The sequence below is a fragment of the Trematomus bernacchii genome, unplaced genomic scaffold, assembly GCF_902827165.1.
Source record: "Trematomus bernacchii unplaced genomic scaffold, fTreBer1.1, whole genome shotgun sequence".
Lineage (NCBI taxonomy): Eukaryota > Metazoa > Chordata > Actinopteri > Perciformes > Nototheniidae > Trematomus > Trematomus bernacchii.
This window is the reverse complement of record NW_022987477.1, coordinates 5575922-5594178: the sequence shown is the minus strand read 5'-3', so window position 1 is coordinate 5594178 and position 18257 is coordinate 5575922. Positions and strand designations below refer to the sequence as shown.

The 18257-nt window shown below is 40.2% G+C and overlaps 2 protein-coding genes across 8 annotated transcripts in view; both read right to left on the bottom strand.

Annotated features, from left to right (window-relative positions):
• The window catches only part of tnikb (TRAF2 and NCK interacting kinase b), a 37883-nt gene extending 36012 nt beyond the window's left edge, over positions 1 to 1871 (bottom strand). For all 5 annotated transcript variants that reach the window (XM_034148383.1, XM_034148370.1, XM_034148377.1 and 2 more), the window contains exon 1: positions 1394 to 1871. In XM_034148383.1, coding sequence (XP_034004274.1) covers positions 1394 to 1495 — 102 coding nt within the window. In that variant the 5' untranslated portion in view covers positions 1496 to 1871. The remainder of the gene's footprint in view (positions 1 to 1393) is intronic.
• Positions 1872 to 5416: 3545 nt separating this feature from the next.
• Positions 5417 to 18257, bottom strand: part of pld1b (phospholipase D1b) — a 33113-nt gene continuing 20272 nt past the window's right edge. For all 3 annotated transcript variants that reach the window (XM_034145051.1, XM_034145067.1, XM_034145058.1), the window contains exons 15-26: positions 17779 to 18001; positions 15987 to 16115; positions 15789 to 15907; positions 15341 to 15454; positions 14774 to 14884; positions 14443 to 14531; positions 13036 to 13149; positions 12475 to 12524; positions 11651 to 11785; positions 10520 to 10673; positions 10212 to 10329; positions 5417 to 9754 (exon numbers count right to left, since the gene is read on the bottom strand). In XM_034145051.1, coding sequence (XP_034000942.1) covers positions 9530 to 9754; positions 10212 to 10329; positions 10520 to 10673; positions 11651 to 11785; positions 12475 to 12524; positions 13036 to 13149; positions 14443 to 14531; positions 14774 to 14884; positions 15341 to 15454; positions 15789 to 15907; positions 15987 to 16115; positions 17779 to 18001 — 1581 coding nt within the window. In that variant the 3' untranslated portion in view covers positions 5417 to 9529. The remainder of the gene's footprint in view (positions 9755 to 10211; positions 10330 to 10519; positions 10674 to 11650; positions 11786 to 12474; positions 12525 to 13035; positions 13150 to 14442; positions 14532 to 14773; positions 14885 to 15340; positions 15455 to 15788; positions 15908 to 15986; positions 16116 to 17778; positions 18002 to 18257) is intronic.

Sequence of the window (18257 nt, the reverse complement as noted above, 5' to 3'; positions counted from 1 at the left end):
GCCAACACTACAAAACAAGTCCCAGGGTGTAAATTATAAGGAGAATAATAAAAAGCAGTACTTTTCCATCCTGAATTAATTGCTTTTGTCTAAATAATGGAAAAGGACATAGTGTATGAAAGACATGACCTCTGCAAAGAATGTAAAGCCTAGAAATAAAACTTCAGACCTATTGTGCATGAGAAAGACTTTCTTTGAAGGAGGTACATAACTAAGGAAGGTGAACTTTAGAGGAGATCATTCTGGGACATGAAACAGGAAGCATGTGTGTGATTGTGACAGGCTTTGCGTCACACTTAAATGTTTCCCCCCAGCTCTCTCTGATCCGTCCTCCGTGACCTAATTTCTAGTCATCATGCCACAGAGGGAAGTGAGCAGGATTCCTCTTTTTATATGAGAATGTAGAACTGTCTGTCTGTCTAGGTTTCTTTATCAGTTCCAATGTATGTGTGTGTGTGTGTGTGGTGTGGTGTGTGGTGTGTGTGGTGTGTGTGTGGGTGTGTGTGTGTGTGTGTGTGTGTGTGTGTGTGTGTGTGTGTGTGTCTGTGTGTCTGTGTGTGTGTGTGTGTCAGTAAAACACACACACACACAGACAAGCAGTCCCACCCGCCACCCGGTCGATCATGTCCAGACTTGAGTGTTGCTCTGCAGGTACAGCTTTGTTGCATAAGCAGAGAAAAGAAAGAGGAGCTGTGCAGAATCATACACACATATTCACATATACAGTATTTGGTTAATCTTGAGCTAAAAATCAAAATAAGAAATTGTCACACACACACACACACACATTCCTACACTCTGCACAGAGCCACAAACAGCCACTGACGCTGCTGTCGCCACAACATCACGAAATGGCGGAACTCGCTGCTGTTGCGGTTATCATCGCTATTATGCACGGTGTGTGTGTGTGTGTGTGTGTGTGTGTGTGTGTGTGTGTGTGTGTGTGTGTGTGTGTGTGTGTGTGACGGAGAGGGAGAGAAATCGCGTGCATGTCCGTGCATCTGTATGCCTGTCTCGAGTGTGTGTGTGATCTGTCACTGAGCAGGCAGCTTAACATCTGCCCCACAGACACAGCGGCCTCTATTATGCTGTCTGACGCACGCGCACGCGTGTTTGTGCACACGCACGCGCACAGCAGCAGCAGCTCAGGGCCTCATCACATCACGTCCCAATTGTTAAGAAAAAAACAACAAACAACAACAGGACGGTCGGTGTGAGGCCTCGAGATCTATGCTATTTCCTCAATCGCTGCAGGGCGACGCGTAGATAAGGGTGATGATGGAGAAGGGAGGAAAGACTTGGAGGTGGATGGGGGGGGGACAGGTGCTCAAAAGCCTCACACGCACGCTCACACATACACGCCACATGCACGCTCACACAGGAAGACATTTACCCGGAGTGCAGACAGGTCTATCTCGTCCAGACTCCGCGCAGGGGAGTCGCTCGCCATGGTGCTCTCGGTAGATCTCAAGATGGAAGCTTCCTCAACGACCATCGACCGGGAGGTACAGAGCGGCGGGGGAAACACACACTAACACTCCTCTAAAATAAGGAATAAATCCCCCAACCCACCCCCAGAATAATCCTCGTTCAGGCGATGCTTTCTTCGGGGGAAACGCGGCTCCAGGTGCTACATGCTGCTCGGTGCGGGGAATCCGGTATGGAAAACCAACAGTGCCATAAAACGCCACTATTTTTCTTCCCCGGTGCTACATACCTCCACCTCCACACCCAATGTGGACAGGACAGGAGATAAATTGGGGAGGGGGGGGGGACGACACACGCGCACGCGCACACAGAGATAGAGGGAGCACAGCAGCAGCAGAGGTGCGGAGAGAGCGAGCACACACACCGTCAGTCCGTCCGTGCGTCTGTGAAGCGGAACAGCAGCGCGCTCCCGGGAGGGGCCTGAAGGAGGCTGCGCTACAGACAGGGACGCCCACAATGACACACACACACACACACACAAACACACACACACACACACACACACACGCACACGCACACGCACACACACACACACACACACACACTCTGACGCACCGTGACACGCACACACACACGCACACAACTTGAAGTAGGCACATTTACACAGCGGTCTGCTCCTGGCCGTATGGCAGCTTATTAAAGACAAAACTAAGTGGTTATCCATCAGAGCTGCAGGTCACAGTCTCATGAATTAACTGTCAGGAGGGGGCACCAACCGGCCGCCCCCCCCATGGGACATTTTCACACTTCATTTATATCACATTACAGTAACATTTAAGTCTTGCCGATAGTGCCATGTGAGGAGCATCTCATTTTCTATTATTTTGTATATTACTAACGACCGTTAAATAAAATGTAAAAAGAGGCTTTTAACAGTATATGTAATTGTTACCAGATGGTTTGTAAACAACATTAATCTTTGCTCTTTTTGTAAAACACTTGATTTATTTGTCAGATTATTTTAAATATTACAAATGAGTTCAAAACAACACAAATAAAACGATAACAGAACAGTAAACAAAATAGACATGTACAATTTCTCAAACTATTTAAGTAAACAACATAAATACAAAAATATATATATTTTGTGATCACTTTATTAATTTTTCCAATTCAGCAAAACTTATCAACAGTAAATGCAAAATGTAAAACATTTATTTTGTTTCTGTACTATGTTGTATCTGTAACTACAAGACACTGTTGCACATTGAAGGCACATCCCACTTTTAGATCCATTATCCAATTGATTTAAAACCCTGTCCCAGTTATTATCCAATGAGAATTGCACACCTGTTCCAGCTATATACAGTTTGTGCATCTGTGTCCTCCTTGACTCTGATGAAGACAGTATTAAAACATTAGTGTTTGCATGAATTCTGCAGATCTATCAGTGTGATACAGTTCCACTTTTCCTTTGGAATATATATTTTATATTTGGATTTACGTTTTACCTGTACCATTTTTGTTGAAAAACAGCTTTAACATGCAGCAGACTGAATATTTTATCCAGTTTAAAGAGCATTTAGGGATCCTGGAAATACATTTAGAACAGCAATCAGTGTTAAAATATGCTTTGGGCTTTTCATATATCACCTGGAATTTAAGTTCTGCAAAATCTGATGCTTTGCTCCATGACTATAATGTTGCACACAACAAAAAACCCACACCTTAACAGTCACACAGAAAAGGTTCCTCTTTCCATTTCAAGCCCAACCTCTTATGCTGTTTTTCCTCTTCAGCACTTCTCCAGGAACTACACCTGCCCTTTTAACCTGTAGGTATAACTGCACCTTCAATCAGTGCATGTTGAGGTTTCAGAGCGTGCAGGGACACATTTGCAGATGCGTGCTTTAAAACACAGTCCTGATTTCACACGCCTCTGCAGCCACTGGCAGACTCTCTGCACCTGAGATTATTCTGCAGCACACACCCAGAATCTGTTTTAAGGTTCATTCATATCTGTGGACAAACGAACACATGGGACGGCCATTTTTTTTTTTTTCCCAGACTTGTCTCTTTTTTCTTTTATGGAGATATTGTTCGATATTATTTGTATGAACTGATTGACAATCAGTGTGTACATGTATAATCTGGAAAAGTAGATCCCCAAAATATTTTAAAACATTTATAAAATTAATACATTTATTTATTTAATAATAAGTGCCTGTGTAAATGATAAAGATATTCACAAATGACTTTCATTTACTTTCCAGGTAAACTGGGTGAGTAATTGATGAATAAATGTTCATTTGTAATGTCTGCTTACAAAGTTAGTCACAACATTTCCGAGAATAAGTTCTGTTTCTGTCTGTGCATGCTCTTAAATCTCCACATACTGTACACCTGAATCACTGTGTGGAATAACAAAATGTCCTACTCAACGAGCAAATAACTAATTAATATTATGAGTGCGAGCGAGGTCACGTTCCCTTTTACAATACTTACCGACAATAAGTTCTCAGGACACACCCTCTTCAGTTATGTCATGCACACACACACACACACACACACACACACACACACACACACACACACCACACACACACACACACACACACACACACACACACACACACACACACACACACACACACACACACACACACACACACACACACACACACACACACACACACACACACACACACACACACACACACACACACACACTAAAAGTAACTCCTCTGTCAACATCAAAAGCTTCACACAGATTTGCATTGCATTGCACTGTAAGGTGGTTCATTTTAATGTCTCCAGATCAGTGGGCTTTTGGGTGGGTTCACATATTTCAAATGCAAGTATGATTGCAAGATTTGAGGTTACAGTAGATTGACCTTGATTGATTGATTGATTGATTGATAAATGTATTTCGAACAAGTAAAATAAATAATTACAAAACAAAAAATGTTGCAGTGCAGTCATGTAAGAGAAAACAAAACAAAGTGACATTTACAACAACAACAGCATTAGCAACATAAACCTTCCCACATCTAGTGACCTTAAAGATGAAAGTGACTGGATAATTGCAAAAAGGACTCAGATTGTGTTTCTTTGGCTCCATCATGTGGTGTAATGAGAGTTTCCTGCAGGGGGAGGAAGTCGGGACAAAGGAGGTTTTCTGAGGATAAAGTTATTTTTTATTTGCATCAGTGACATGTTTTTATTTAGAAGCACAGGGACAAAGAGCAGAGGGAGAAATATTCAGAGAAGAGGAGGGGAGTGATACAAATGTTTCATGCTCTGAAATAATCCTGTAGTGACTTTTATCTTGGTCTGATGCAAGCTCCTGATTATATATATAATGGTTCAATTTTATGATTCTGCTTCAGCCAATGCCCCCTCTTTCTAGCTTAGAGTGGTTCGTAGTTTAAGCCTCAAAATAATGACACTACCTATTCGTCAGAAAATATCCTAACAAATTAAATACAATTATTATAGCACTTTTGAGTGATTTTTATTTGATGTTTGTGTCTGCAATCATTTTATTATTTTGTGTTTTTCGAACCAGTAATTTTTCAGTTTTCTGTTTATGGTCTGGATTAAAATAAACGAAATGTTAAAACGTTATCTTAAATAAACAAATGCTAAAATATATGAAACACAATATATATAAATCACTTATTTGACTTAATACTGCTTATTCATTTCTGGTAGTTTAATCATAATAGACAAATTCATTTAAATAACATTATGTTCTTCTTTCTATACCAGACTACTTGTTTTTTGAGCAAATTATGAACCTGTAAAGTATTTACTGATTAATATATTTGGTTTACATAACATTTCACTATATGAGGTCTATAAATAACACCCTAAAAGTGCTGATAATAAATCATATACAAAGCGGAATTGTTGTTTGTGTACGCGGATTATCATGTTTATAACAATTTTGTATAACTACCACCACAAGGACACATTTTGAATGAAAAACTGAAGAATATTTTATTATGACTTATTACATAATTTATTTATTCCATCATTTCACAAAAAGCAACACTTGACTTGATACTGCAGATCATTCCGGGGGTCGCAACAAGAGCACAAGAGTCTGTGCAAATAGTGCAATTTCATAGAGACACAGTGATTAAAAGCCAGACAGAGAAGACACAGGAGAGCGTTTCTCAACCTCAATAACACCAGGTGCTCCTGATCACTAATAAATAACCAAACCCACCTTTGTGAATTCGGTGTTTGCTTGATTTTAGACCTTTTCTTTTAGATGGTTGTTATTGCACATAATCGCAAACTTTTAACATATGGATTGCCTTTTTAAGACAATTTTACTTGGCTGAATTGTGGGGTAACTGAACATTTTCGTGATTTTTATCACAAAGATGTAAAACATGCACTGGAGCAGGAGGTAGAAACACAGGGAGGTAGAGAAAAAGATTAAAAAGCACATTTAACGTCCCATTATCCATAAATATTAACAGTAGAGAGGTGTATCTGGAGGACACACAGCTTGAAGACAGGCACACTGTTAGCATCGATAATGTCCATGGCTTTAAAGGCGACCATTGCAGGGTTCATGCGTTTTATCTGTAATGTTGAATGGCAACGAGCTGCTGTCATGCTGTCAACTACAAGTATCATCCAGTTTGTTTTTTGGGTCAAATATATATAAAAAACAGCATCATGCAGATCACGAGGAAGACACTGAGAAACATTCGTGCTGCATTCAAGACATTTCAGAAATATAGAAATCCATAGACAGCATTTTGAAAAATCTGATCAATAGTTGCAACATAGAGTTTACAGTGGGAAGGCTATCGTTTGTATCTTTAAAAAAACTATCAAAGTTAAACTTCAATTAGCTTGATATAACCACAAAAACCTGCAAAAGCAGATGTTTTGGCCACAAGGGAGCAGCAGAAACTCAAGGTGCCAAAGCTGTTGATAACATTTGCACTTACTGGAGAATGCGAAAACTTAACCAAACAAACAAATGTTTCCTGTTGACTAAAGTTGGTTGTTGCTTATGTATTCCCATGTTCTGACATCAAATGAAACGCAGCATCGTAGTAAACTTATCATGCATGAATATATGGGTTATGTCGTTTTAAAAAGGAACCATAGCACTTTATAGACTTCTGCAATTTCCTGGCAGTTTATTGGAAAGCAAAAAAAGAGAAAACACATTTCCCCTTTACAGTTCTTTCCAGTAAACCGATCAGGAAATTACAGACTGGTGAAATAAAAAGCTACAAACAGCATAAAAACAGGTCACTTAAGGCTTAACGTAGATCCACAGTATGAGGAATGTAAAATAAAGGATGTTCTGTTTCAACATCAGGCAACTGTCTTTCATCTTTGGCACTTTGGACATAAATATTAAAAGCAAGTCTTCAGAAATATGAGACAAAATGGCGACATCCGGCTTCTTCATTAATAATAATAATAATAATAATAGCTTGGATTTATATAGCGCCTTTCATGAGACCCAAGGTCGCTTTACAAAGAAGAACAGCAGTAGGAACAAACATAACAAAACAAAAGGCAGTCAGACAAACAGTCAGACAGACAAAACGACAAATAGATTAGGGGCCAAAGGACTTAGCAAACAGATGGGACTTGAGGGCCCTTTTGAAGGCGTCAAGCGTGGGGATGTTGCGGATCTCTGCAGGGAGAGCGTTCCAGAGGGTGGGGGCTGCCACACTGAAGGCTCTGTCCCGAAGGTTCGCAGGTTGGTGCGGGAGGTGGTAAGCAGGCCAGAGTCTGAAGACCGCAGGTTCCGGGGTGGGGCATGTGGGCGAAGAAGGTCCGATAGGTACTGGGGGGCATGGGCATGGAGGGACATGTATGTGAGGAGGAGGACTTTGTAGGATATGTGGGACTGACCGGCAGCCAGTGGAGGTGGATGAGGGTGGGAGTGATGTGCTGCCACGGCTTTGTATGTTTGAGTACCCTGGCAGCACAGTTTTTAACATACCTGAGCCTGACCAGGGTTTTGTTGGGGACCCCAAACAGGACACCATTGCAGTAGTCCAAGCGGGAGGTAACAAACGCATGGACTAGGGTTTCTGCAACCGACTCCGAGAGTGACGGTCAGAGTCTGGCAATGTTCCTTAGATGGAAAAAGGCCAATTTGGTAACAGACTTGACGTAATGTAAATGGTGAACAGGAGGGGGCCAAGCACAGAGCCCTGGGGTACACCGTGATTGACTGGGGCCGGGGGTGAATTTCAGCCATTGATGGTTACAAACTGTTCCCTGTTATGGAGGTAGGATGTGAACCAGGACAGGGCTGTGCCAGTGACACCTAGGAGGTCAGATAGGCGGGTGAGGAGGATGGTGTGGGAGATGGTGTCAAACGCTGCAGAGAGGTCCAGGAGGATGAGGATGCTGAGGCGGCCAGAGTCAGCAGCAATGAGGAGATCGTTGGTGATCTTGATGAGGGCGGTCTCAGTGCTGTGTTGAAGTCTGAAGACGGATTGGAAGGGCTCATAGAGCTCATGGTTGGACATGTACAGATGGAGTTGGCCGGCGACCACTCTTTCCAGAGTTTTACTTAGGAAGGGAAGGTCGGAGATCGGCCGGTGGTTGTGGAGGTCGTCGGGGTCCAGGCCAGGTTTTTTGAGGATGGGGGTGACTGAGGCCATTTTGAAGCTGGTGGGGACTATACCAGGAGCCAGAGAAGCATTGATGATGACCACCATGTAAGGACAGAGGGTGGGTAGGCAGTCCTTGACCAGGGCTGTGGGCAAGGGGTCCAGGGAGCAGGTGGAGGTGGAGGTCTTGGCCGAGCTGACCAGTTTGGCCAGTTGGAGAGCATCCACAGGGGAGAAGGAGGAGAGGTTGCAATGGGAGAGGCGCGGCGCTGGGGGTGCGTTGCCAGGTGGCTGAGGTGCAGGTAGTTAAAGTTATTTTAGTGTCTTTTGCCAGTCCTACACGTTGCATAGTGTTGTTGGAGAAAGAAGGAGCGAAACGTTTAAAAAAGGAGATAAAGTGATATTCTGATGGTGAGGATCCATTTTTACCTTTCTTCTTCTTCTATATTCTGTAAACTTTAGTCCAGGGACTGCAGAGTCTTCTGGTCCACTTCTTGCTGTGTTTGCATGTAAATGTGTGTTTTATAACAATAATGTATTATTTATGCATATGAGTTCTGAAAGTCTCTGCATTTGTTTTTTAAGTGTAATGTAATTCATGTGCATTCAGTGGCACTGCTGGTACTGAGGCTCTGTCCACAACCACAGCTAACGCCATTTTGGAAGTCATTGCTGGCGGCAAACAGAAAAACTAAAAAAATATAGATTTACTATTTTCCTTAATAAAGACAACATTTTTTAACTGTTGTTCAAGTGTTACAGGTAGATCTTCTCTAGGATCAGCAGCTGTGACCCTGAACATCTTAAAAGGAAAACTTTGCTTTATTACAACTTGGAGTATATTTGTATTATTGGTCCCCTTGGAATAATATCTTAGATTGTGGCTCCACCCGAAAATAGTAGTTCCAACAGGGAAAGAAACACCAACTTGGGGCTTACAGGCCAAAGTTAATATTTAAATTAATTAGAAAAATATACAAATTCAATTGCTGTTTCTGCTGTTATATTTGTTGTACAATTTTGCATTTAAAACTAAAATAAAAGACGATTTTGGCACCGCTGACTTAAAAAATATTAAAACAGTTTATCCAGATTATCTTAAACCACTATTTAGAGATGAAGTCAGTCTTTAAAAAGTGATGGATGTTTATAATCGAGATTACAGGATTTTAGTTTGACGTTTTTACCTTCATTTACTTGTCCAAAGTTTGTTTATTATCTGCTTGATCATCTTACCACTTACATTAATAATAAATAACAATTACAACCCAAATAAAAAAAAGGATATCAAACATCTGCTTATAATAACTACTTATAAGGCTTTTATCTCTCTTGCCTGCTATACAAATAACTTTTGGGCTTAAACAAAACAAAAAAGCAGTTTTCTGCCACTTTGACCTCCAAAATGTCACCAGAGTGTGTTTTGATCCACCTGAAGGCCTTACTCTTGCTGAGTGTGAACACATGACCGTATAGGCTGGGGTTCTTCCTCCTCAGGTCCACACCTCCATGGGCATCATGGCCTCCTTGGACCCGATGGGAGGAAGCAGGTTCTCCTCACACAGGAAGTCGAGAGGAAACTGGACCAGGAAGCCGCGGATCTTCTTCAGCTTCTCCCGAGCCCGCACCGGGTCCTCGGTGCACAGACCGGGCACGGCCAGGAAGCCCTCCAGATCCAGAATGTTCCGCACGTCAGAGGACGGTAGGCTGCGGAACACCTGGAGAAGAGAAGGAGGAACAAAACCTCAAAATTATTCAATTCTGACAATACAGTACATTCCTGACAACAAATCTGTTTTTTAAACAATGTTGGACTTATACATTTTGTACATTTATTATAACATTATTTTGTTCTGAAAAACAGATGAACCTTGCTGTTAGTAAATAATACTTTTTTTTTAAATAACAAAAACATTGAAATACAAAATAGAGTAAAATTTGGGAAATGGAAAATAAATAAAATAAATAAAAAAGGTGGTGATGGGGAGTTGTAATAATGCCTTGAGTCAAAAACACACACAATAATCAAATAGATATTTTTTAAGCACAAATTGTTCCCCTAGAGTAGACAGTATTGTTCCTAAGGCACAAGTGTTCACATTCAAATCCTTCATTTAGTAAAAACAGATATAAAAATAGAAGTAAAACATAAATATGATAAAGAATCCGACCCACCTTCTGGTAGACGGTGGCGTTGCGAGCGGAGGTGGCCGTCCACACCTCTTTGAAGAACTTCTCGCTGATGGGGTCCGACACGTCGATGGAGGGGTCCGTGTTGGCGCCCAAAATCATCCTGACAGAGAGACAGAGGCACAGAAAAAAATGAAGGAAACGCTGAGATACTGCTGGATATCTGGCAACAAGCAGACACGATGAGGAAATAACATTGCTACTTAAACATTTAAATGTAATAATAATTAAACAAATTAATGAAAACATGAATAAAGACATTTAAAAAGCAGGATTCAGGATGTTTTCAGTACCTGAAGCACTCGAGGCGCAGCTGCAGGGCGTATTTTCCCGCCTGGTACTCCTGCCCGTCCATCACCGACGGCACCATCTCCGAGTCCTCCACGATCACCGCCACCTCGCTGTCCCTCTTTCCCAGCATGCTCCTGTCGTTGATGTTTGCAGAACCTGCAGAAACACAAAGAGAGAAAACAGGGTAGATCACAGAGTCCTCCAGCAGGTGGCGCTGCTGCACCTCATCTCAGACCACAGGGTGAAGTTCATACAAAAATACAGGAAATGTATAATACTGCATCATTATTTTCTGTGGGAAAAAAACTTTTTCACTTATAATATAGAAAAAAAGTGCCTGTACATTAAAAACATTGTTTAAAATCTAAATGTATTACTCTAAAATGGGTCGACACTTATAAAATTAAAAGGCATGAACATTAATGATTCTTCATTATATTTTATAGGTATGTTTAATGGTATCGAAGTTTGTACCAGAGCAGGACCAATTATTATTGATTTTCACATACTATATTTCCACATAATATTATAAAATGTGTGAGATTTGTAACTTCTCAAGGTTTATTAAATGTTCTAAAGTCGTAGTGTGAATATCTTTCTTAACATTGTTTATTTTATTTTGTCCCTGCCTCGTACTGGCATCTTTGTGGGAGGAGATACAAAAAAAAGGTTCAGCTTAAATTAGTTTTACCTCTCAAGGCCTTTGAAAAAATGATCTTTAATCAAACAATCTGAGAAGTGAAAGTAATTCAAAAACATGCAACAAGTAAAAAGGTCACAAGCCAAAAAGACCTAACCAGCAAAACTATTTTTTGTACCATCTTGTGGTTCCTTTTATCTGCAGCTTTCAATCTCCATTACTGAATATTTTTAGCACGAGTGGCGCCGCGGAAACTGAAACCTGTCCCAGATTTTTTGCTACTTCCTGTTTTTAACATTTATTTTGTCATTTGTCTTCTGTGCCTCCTCTAAAATAACAAGATGTCCATGTATATGTCCCTCTGCAGCTCCTGTTTCCCTCTCCTCTATTATACATGTACAGTGCCGTGTCTGGGGAATATTCCTTACACCTGTCATCTTTTAATCTTGTAATGGAGAAATGTAAGAAGCAGCTGAAGGTTTGGGAGAAATACCGATGATGACGGTGTTGTCGTCTGCGATGAGCATCTTGCTGTGGACGTAGATGAGCTCCGTGACCAGCTTCCCCTCCAGCTCAGCGTGAGTCCTCAGACCAGCGATGGAGATGTAGTTCATCCACTGGTCTCCCACTGCAAACACACACACACAGTTCTCAAAAAGTTGGCTTACAAATTATATTTTATTTCATTTTAACACTCAATTTAGGGCATAATGAATTGTCAAAGCTGCAAAAAATAAGGATATTAGACATTTTATAAAAAATATCAATAAACAAATAAATGAATAATACATCATTATTATATCATGATAATAAAACAAATGTAACACAACAAATACACATATTTATTATATATTGCAATTCTCAATGGGTATGTAAGAATGTTTTAAAGATTTAAGTTTAAAATGAATAGCGATATAACATTGATAATCCATAATTCCTAAAATAATGGTAGCATAAAACATTTAAATAAACAAAATATTATATTCAATATTCCATCTGGTATGTGACATTATTTAAACGTCTAAATAAAAAAATCCTTAAATAATACTTCTAAAACAAGTTAAATACAATCTGAAAAATGTAATTTTATATTCAATATTTCCATCCAATACATTGAGGATCATATTTAATTAGGCGGTTTATTCACTGATAGCTATTTATTGTAAGGAAATAAAAGAGGAGCTGGATGTTTTGCCTTTTTTAAAACAGCTGCACTGTACATACAGCCTGTACAACATGGACCAATCAGCTGCATTGTACATACAGCCTGTACAACATGGACCAATCAGCTGTGAGAGTGAACAGGAAGTTACTTACTCTCTTTGTGCAGCTGTGAAATGATGGAGTGCTCTCCTCGGTTCATCGTCCTGCAGACAGAGAGGAGCATGAGATCCACATTCCTCACTACACACACCTGAGTGTGTCACTGTGTTTGCATAGGGAGTGTTTACCCAGGATTGCAGACAATGAATGGCAAGCACACGCACACACACACACACACACACACACACACACACACACACACACACACACACACACACACACACACACACACACACACACACACACACACACACACACACACACACACACACACACACACACACACACACACACACACACACACACACACACACACACACACACACACACACACACACACACACACACACACACACACACACACACACACACACACACACACACACACACACACACACACACACACACAGAGTTACCAGCACTGTGGTTAAAGAGTCAAAGTGTGGCTATAATCTCTTTAACCGGGATTTAACCCTCATCAAGGTAAACTCAGGCAACAGGTGGGTTAGTGGCAGCTGCATTATCTGTCTTACACACTCATTCACACTCACACACCTGTAGTTGAAGTGCATGATGGCCTGGAGAGCGCTGCCTCCTCCGGTGCTGATGTCTCCCTCGAAGCCAGGCAGCAGAGGCGTCACCAGGTACACTCTGTACTTTTTACCCTCCCTGAAACAGTTGACAGCACACACAGAGAGGGAGACATTTTAAATATACTGATGTGGTTTATTTATGAAACATGTATCCAGAAGCTGGATGGAACCAACAACAACTGATCAGATGCTAATTTACGATTATAATAGCAGATCAGTGTTTTTAAAATGTTTACAAAGTTGCAGCTTACATTTTGTTGGATTGGTGAGCTGGAAAATCTAAAATGCTGCTCAAAGTACTGTGTACTGAGTCATGTTAGGACAGGAGGACAAGATCATGACATACTGCCAAAGGAAACATATACACACTGTGTATAGTGTCAGTGAAGGTAACATGTTTACAAATGTAAGATTCAATGTTTGAGTTGGAAGCCGTCATTATTAACAGTGTCTTTCATTTAGATCTTAAAGAAGTTTAACCGGGTACTCAACAGATTTTAACATTGAAAAAAGGAGTTTGGTGTATAAAATATGTGTTGATAACACCTTTTAAACAAACACATTTTTGGCATTTTAACAGTGCAACATCTTGTTACTGACTGATACCATCTGTGGCTGATGTGATGTATTAGTCTGGCTCAAATCTCCTTCTGTCAAGAGTATTTTATGAGGCCGTTTGGGATGTTTAGGAGGCAGACTCTTCAGTTTATCTGAGCTGAGCATTAAAATATAATGAGACTAAATAAATACTGTGAACTTTAACAGTTTTACAACCCAAGAGACGAAAATCCTGAGAAAGGAGTGAATAAAAGCAGAAAGTCATTTAATTCTCCCCAAAAGGGAGTTGGTTTCAACACTTTAAGTGTTTTCCATTAAATTAGATTACACCGAGAAAAACATTTATAAAAGCCACCCTGGATTGTTTATTCAACCAAAGTTTCAGGAAGAAATCAGGTCAGGTTTGTGTTTTCCTGCGTTTTGTGCAGGATGTGTATGCTCTGATAAGCTTTGACATCAAAAATAAACTGATGCTTGAATAGAAAATATTCAAACATATGAAATTAAATCAGTTAATCAATGTTGATCAATCATTAGTTTTCTGTTAAGTACACAGCAACATATGTGTGTGTGTGAGTGCGTGTTCGTGACAACATGCGACTATCATTTACAGGAGACATAATATAGACAGAGCCATACAGAAGTTTACAAAGTGTGTGTTAATTACATTTAATATCTTTTTTTGTGTGTGTGTGTGTGTGTGTGTGTGTGTGTGTGTGTGTGTGTGTGTGTGTGTGTGTGTGTGTGTGTGTGTGTGTGTGTGTGTGTGTGTGTGTGTGTGTGTGTGTGTGTGTGTGTGTGTGTGTGTTACCTGAATGCTTGGATGATGCGCTGTGCAATAGCGTCTCCTATCTTGTTGAACACGTGTCTGTTGTCTGAACAGCTGATGAAGAACTGATTCTGAAAAACAAGCAAAAAAACACACATCTATTAACAAACAAGAACTTACCTTTCTATATGTGCTCAAAACACATTAATATGCAGCAAAATTGAAAAAAATGCATCAAGTTTGACAGACTGAAGTACATTTTTCCATTGCTTTTCTGAATTTTAAATGTATCGTTTGTATGAAATGTAGAAATTGACTTGGTGTCAGAAGTTAAGCAGCTTAGATATTTTGTTTACATTGTAACAGAAAGTACCTCTATGTAAATGAAGTGCTGGCTGTTCAGGATGACTTGCACGTACGCGTTGTGGATGGACTCCTCGTGGTTCTTGATGCCAGCCGACCAATCAGAGGCTGAGCGTAGGATCTGAGGGTAGTCGGGAAATACAAAAACATATGTTCTGCCATCTCTGGAGCATGTGCAATATTTAATCATTGGAGGAAGAAGTAATAGGATCTGTGTTTTTAGTGAACATTATTTTGTTTACAAAATGTTTAACTTTTTCTTTGCTAAGAGGAAAGTTGGATTGAGTTTCTTTTTAGACAAAATGTTTGTGTTTGACCCTGTACTATTGCATATTGGATTTGGTGTGCATACTGACAACTTTGAGGATTTTGTCATGTAACCAGTGAAGACAAATTGCTCACTAAAACAAACTTACACTACATTTAGCAGATGCTTACACTACATTTAGCAGATGCTTTTATCCAAAGAAACTTCCAAAGCTTCCCTACAATGTAGTATAGAACTGAAACACAGTCAAGGTCAACTTTAATCAAGTGATATAAACAGCTAAAATCTCCAGGTGGAACTCTTCCTCACCTGCACTTTAGAGGGGATGCAGTTGGGTACTTGGTAGCGCTGCTCTTCGGCGGTGGTGTGAGATTTGGGCAGCAGATACGGGAACGACAGAGAGCGATACTTCGGCTTCATAATCTGCCAGAGAAACAGAGGAAAGAGTAAAACCCAGGAAATGAAATGCATCCACACACCGCAAAACAACTTGAGTTTAAGTGCTCCTGTTCTATTTGTACGTACTTAATTTAGGTAATATGTAGGCAAATGGAGAAAAAATATTTTGATGCAAATAAGCCTCAATGCAAATAGAGTCCAATTTAAAAAGATCAGCTTTTATCACTGCATTTAGTTAAATTATAGGTGACTGAGAGACTGGGACATTAAAATTCAAAATGTACACATACATATTGCAATCCATTCTTTGTGAATGTATTCCTGAGCATGATGGGACGACATCAGCGTGACCTCTGACCTTGGTGAAGTTCCAGCGCTGGATGAAGTGTCGGGCCACGTCTCGAGCTGCTTTCCCGTGGACCACTGAGGAGATGTCGTGCCAAGGCATTCTGGGAGTTGTGTGTCTGTCTATGAAGTCTGAAACAGCAGAAACGGATGTGAGGAGGACATTTCTGTAGTTTTAATGTCAGAAATGTGAGGTTGATGATGTCCTCACCATCGAAAGGTTTTTCCAGCTGAATCCAGTCCCTGTACACGAAGTTGCAGTAGTCTTTTCCGTGCCAGAAGCGCGTGTTTCCGAATAACTCCCCGACGCCCGTGTGCAGACTGCGCTGCGAGCTGCTTACTGAAACACACACATTACATTTTCAGTTATTTATCAGCAGAAATCTCTTTAAATAAATGAGCCTACTCAAAGTTTTAGTTCCTCTTAAAGTTCCTGCTGTAAGTGCAACTTACTAAGGGGAACATCAGAGGTAAACTGAAAATATAACTAAAATATAGCACTTTAGATTGCAGTATCTACTGTCAATAGTGTTAATATTGATATTTCATCAGAATTTATTTCAATGTTACAGATTTTAAAACAATATTTGAGTATAAAATAGTCTAAGTGATGAGTTAATAAAAGATATTTCAAAAAAATTATAATAATCTCAGTAAATGACCCTGGAAATGTATTCGCAATAAAGCCTCAAATGTAAACAACATGCTTTGGGAGTTTTAAGTGTGGAACGAATATTAATAACAAAAGCATGAAATCAATCGTTTCTGATGTGGATTTCTGGTGCATTTTTATCCTCATTCGAGGTTAAACTTGGACAAAAATGATGGTCATATTCTTTATTTACACTTAATTGATCAACTAACAAGCATTGTGTTTGTGTGGAAAATGCTTCGACAGCACATTAACAAATGTTAAAACAGCAACTGGAGAGAAGAGAGGACAGAGACATACACTCTACTGAAATTACACACATTTGACTCACCTTAAATCAATAACATAAATGATTTAAGTAACTTCAGTCAAAGTACAGAACGAAAACAAAGGGTTTTTTCACTTGAGTTGTGACTTCTTTTAGTTTTTAGCAACGGTTGTTTGCCTCACGTTCATCTCTGACACTTCCCATCTATCACACAGGCAGAGATGAGTAAACAAACAGCAGCTAAAACAAATGTTTTACTGCAGCACAGACCAGCTGCAGAATCTCATCAAAACACAGATCTGTTTTAGGTATGTGCAATACTTTCTATTAGAATGGAAATGATAAAAAGCAGAAACTCCTCACATCCTGCTTGACTAAAATTCTTAAATGAATGACTAGATTATACAAATGTTGGTCTATTAATTTTCTGTTGGTAAACTAATAGAATTACAGATTTACGCCTCAAACCTTTTGCTTAAATAATACACAATGATGTGAAAACAAAATGTAGTTGAGTTTGATTATCAGGCTTTGTCATCGACTTTAAAATTCTTGCCCATATTGAATCACTTTCTGAATCGACCTTGGGTGGAAACAAATCACCAAACTCACACACAGAGGGATTAAAAAGTTGTTCAATCCAGATCAAGACCACAGCAAAGCATGCTGGGGGGGCAACGGTAAAAATGTGCCTCCACCTCCGGCGACTCACCAGCCGGACCCAGGGCGGGGGGGGCCGTCCTGCCGTGGATCAGAGCGTGATGGCTGCTGACGCTGTGGGACCGACCTGAACACAGCGGCCGCGCGCAACACCCAAATCTTACACACACTTCCACCAAGTTTCATAAAATTAGAAAGCTTTTTTAAGCTATTTTATTTGTTTTAAGACAGCAGACAAGACCTGATAGAAAGAACATGTGCATCATTTTTAAATTCATTAGAGCGCAAAGGACATATAAGGAGAATAATGATACTCATAGTAATACCTATAATTCTTGATAATTACTAGTATAATTTCAAAAGGGATCCTCCGTCTTGGTGCTCGTACCTTAATAAATAATAATAATCAATAGCTGCACTCACTCTCTTCGTCCTCCAGGTCGCTGTCGCTGTCTGCCGAGGCCAGCCCGTGTTTCTGCAGGTGTCTCCGGATGCTGAACCTCGTCCTCTTCAGTCTGCCTTGCCCTTTCAGCCGGGGCTGGTCCACAGAGTCCATCACCGTGAAAATGCTTTTCCCGTTAGTTTCGGGAGCCCCCCCGCCGCTGCCGTTAGCTGGAGCAGCCATGTTTGGAGATGCCGCTTCAGCCTGGGAACAAGGTACAAAAAGGTTTGGCTCAATCAGGGTTAAGAATCAAAATAAAGGCACTAGAGCCATAGAGGGGATAGAGAGAAATGGAGACTTTAAAAAAGATGCTCATTATTCTTATATGAATCATGGTTTAATCATGTTATTTACTTAAATGTATGTAAAAAATATAACTGTACTAGACTTCTGAACTTAAAAATAAGTTAATCATTAAAAATGTGTTTCAAAGAAGTGAAATGAAAATCAAAAAATGTGT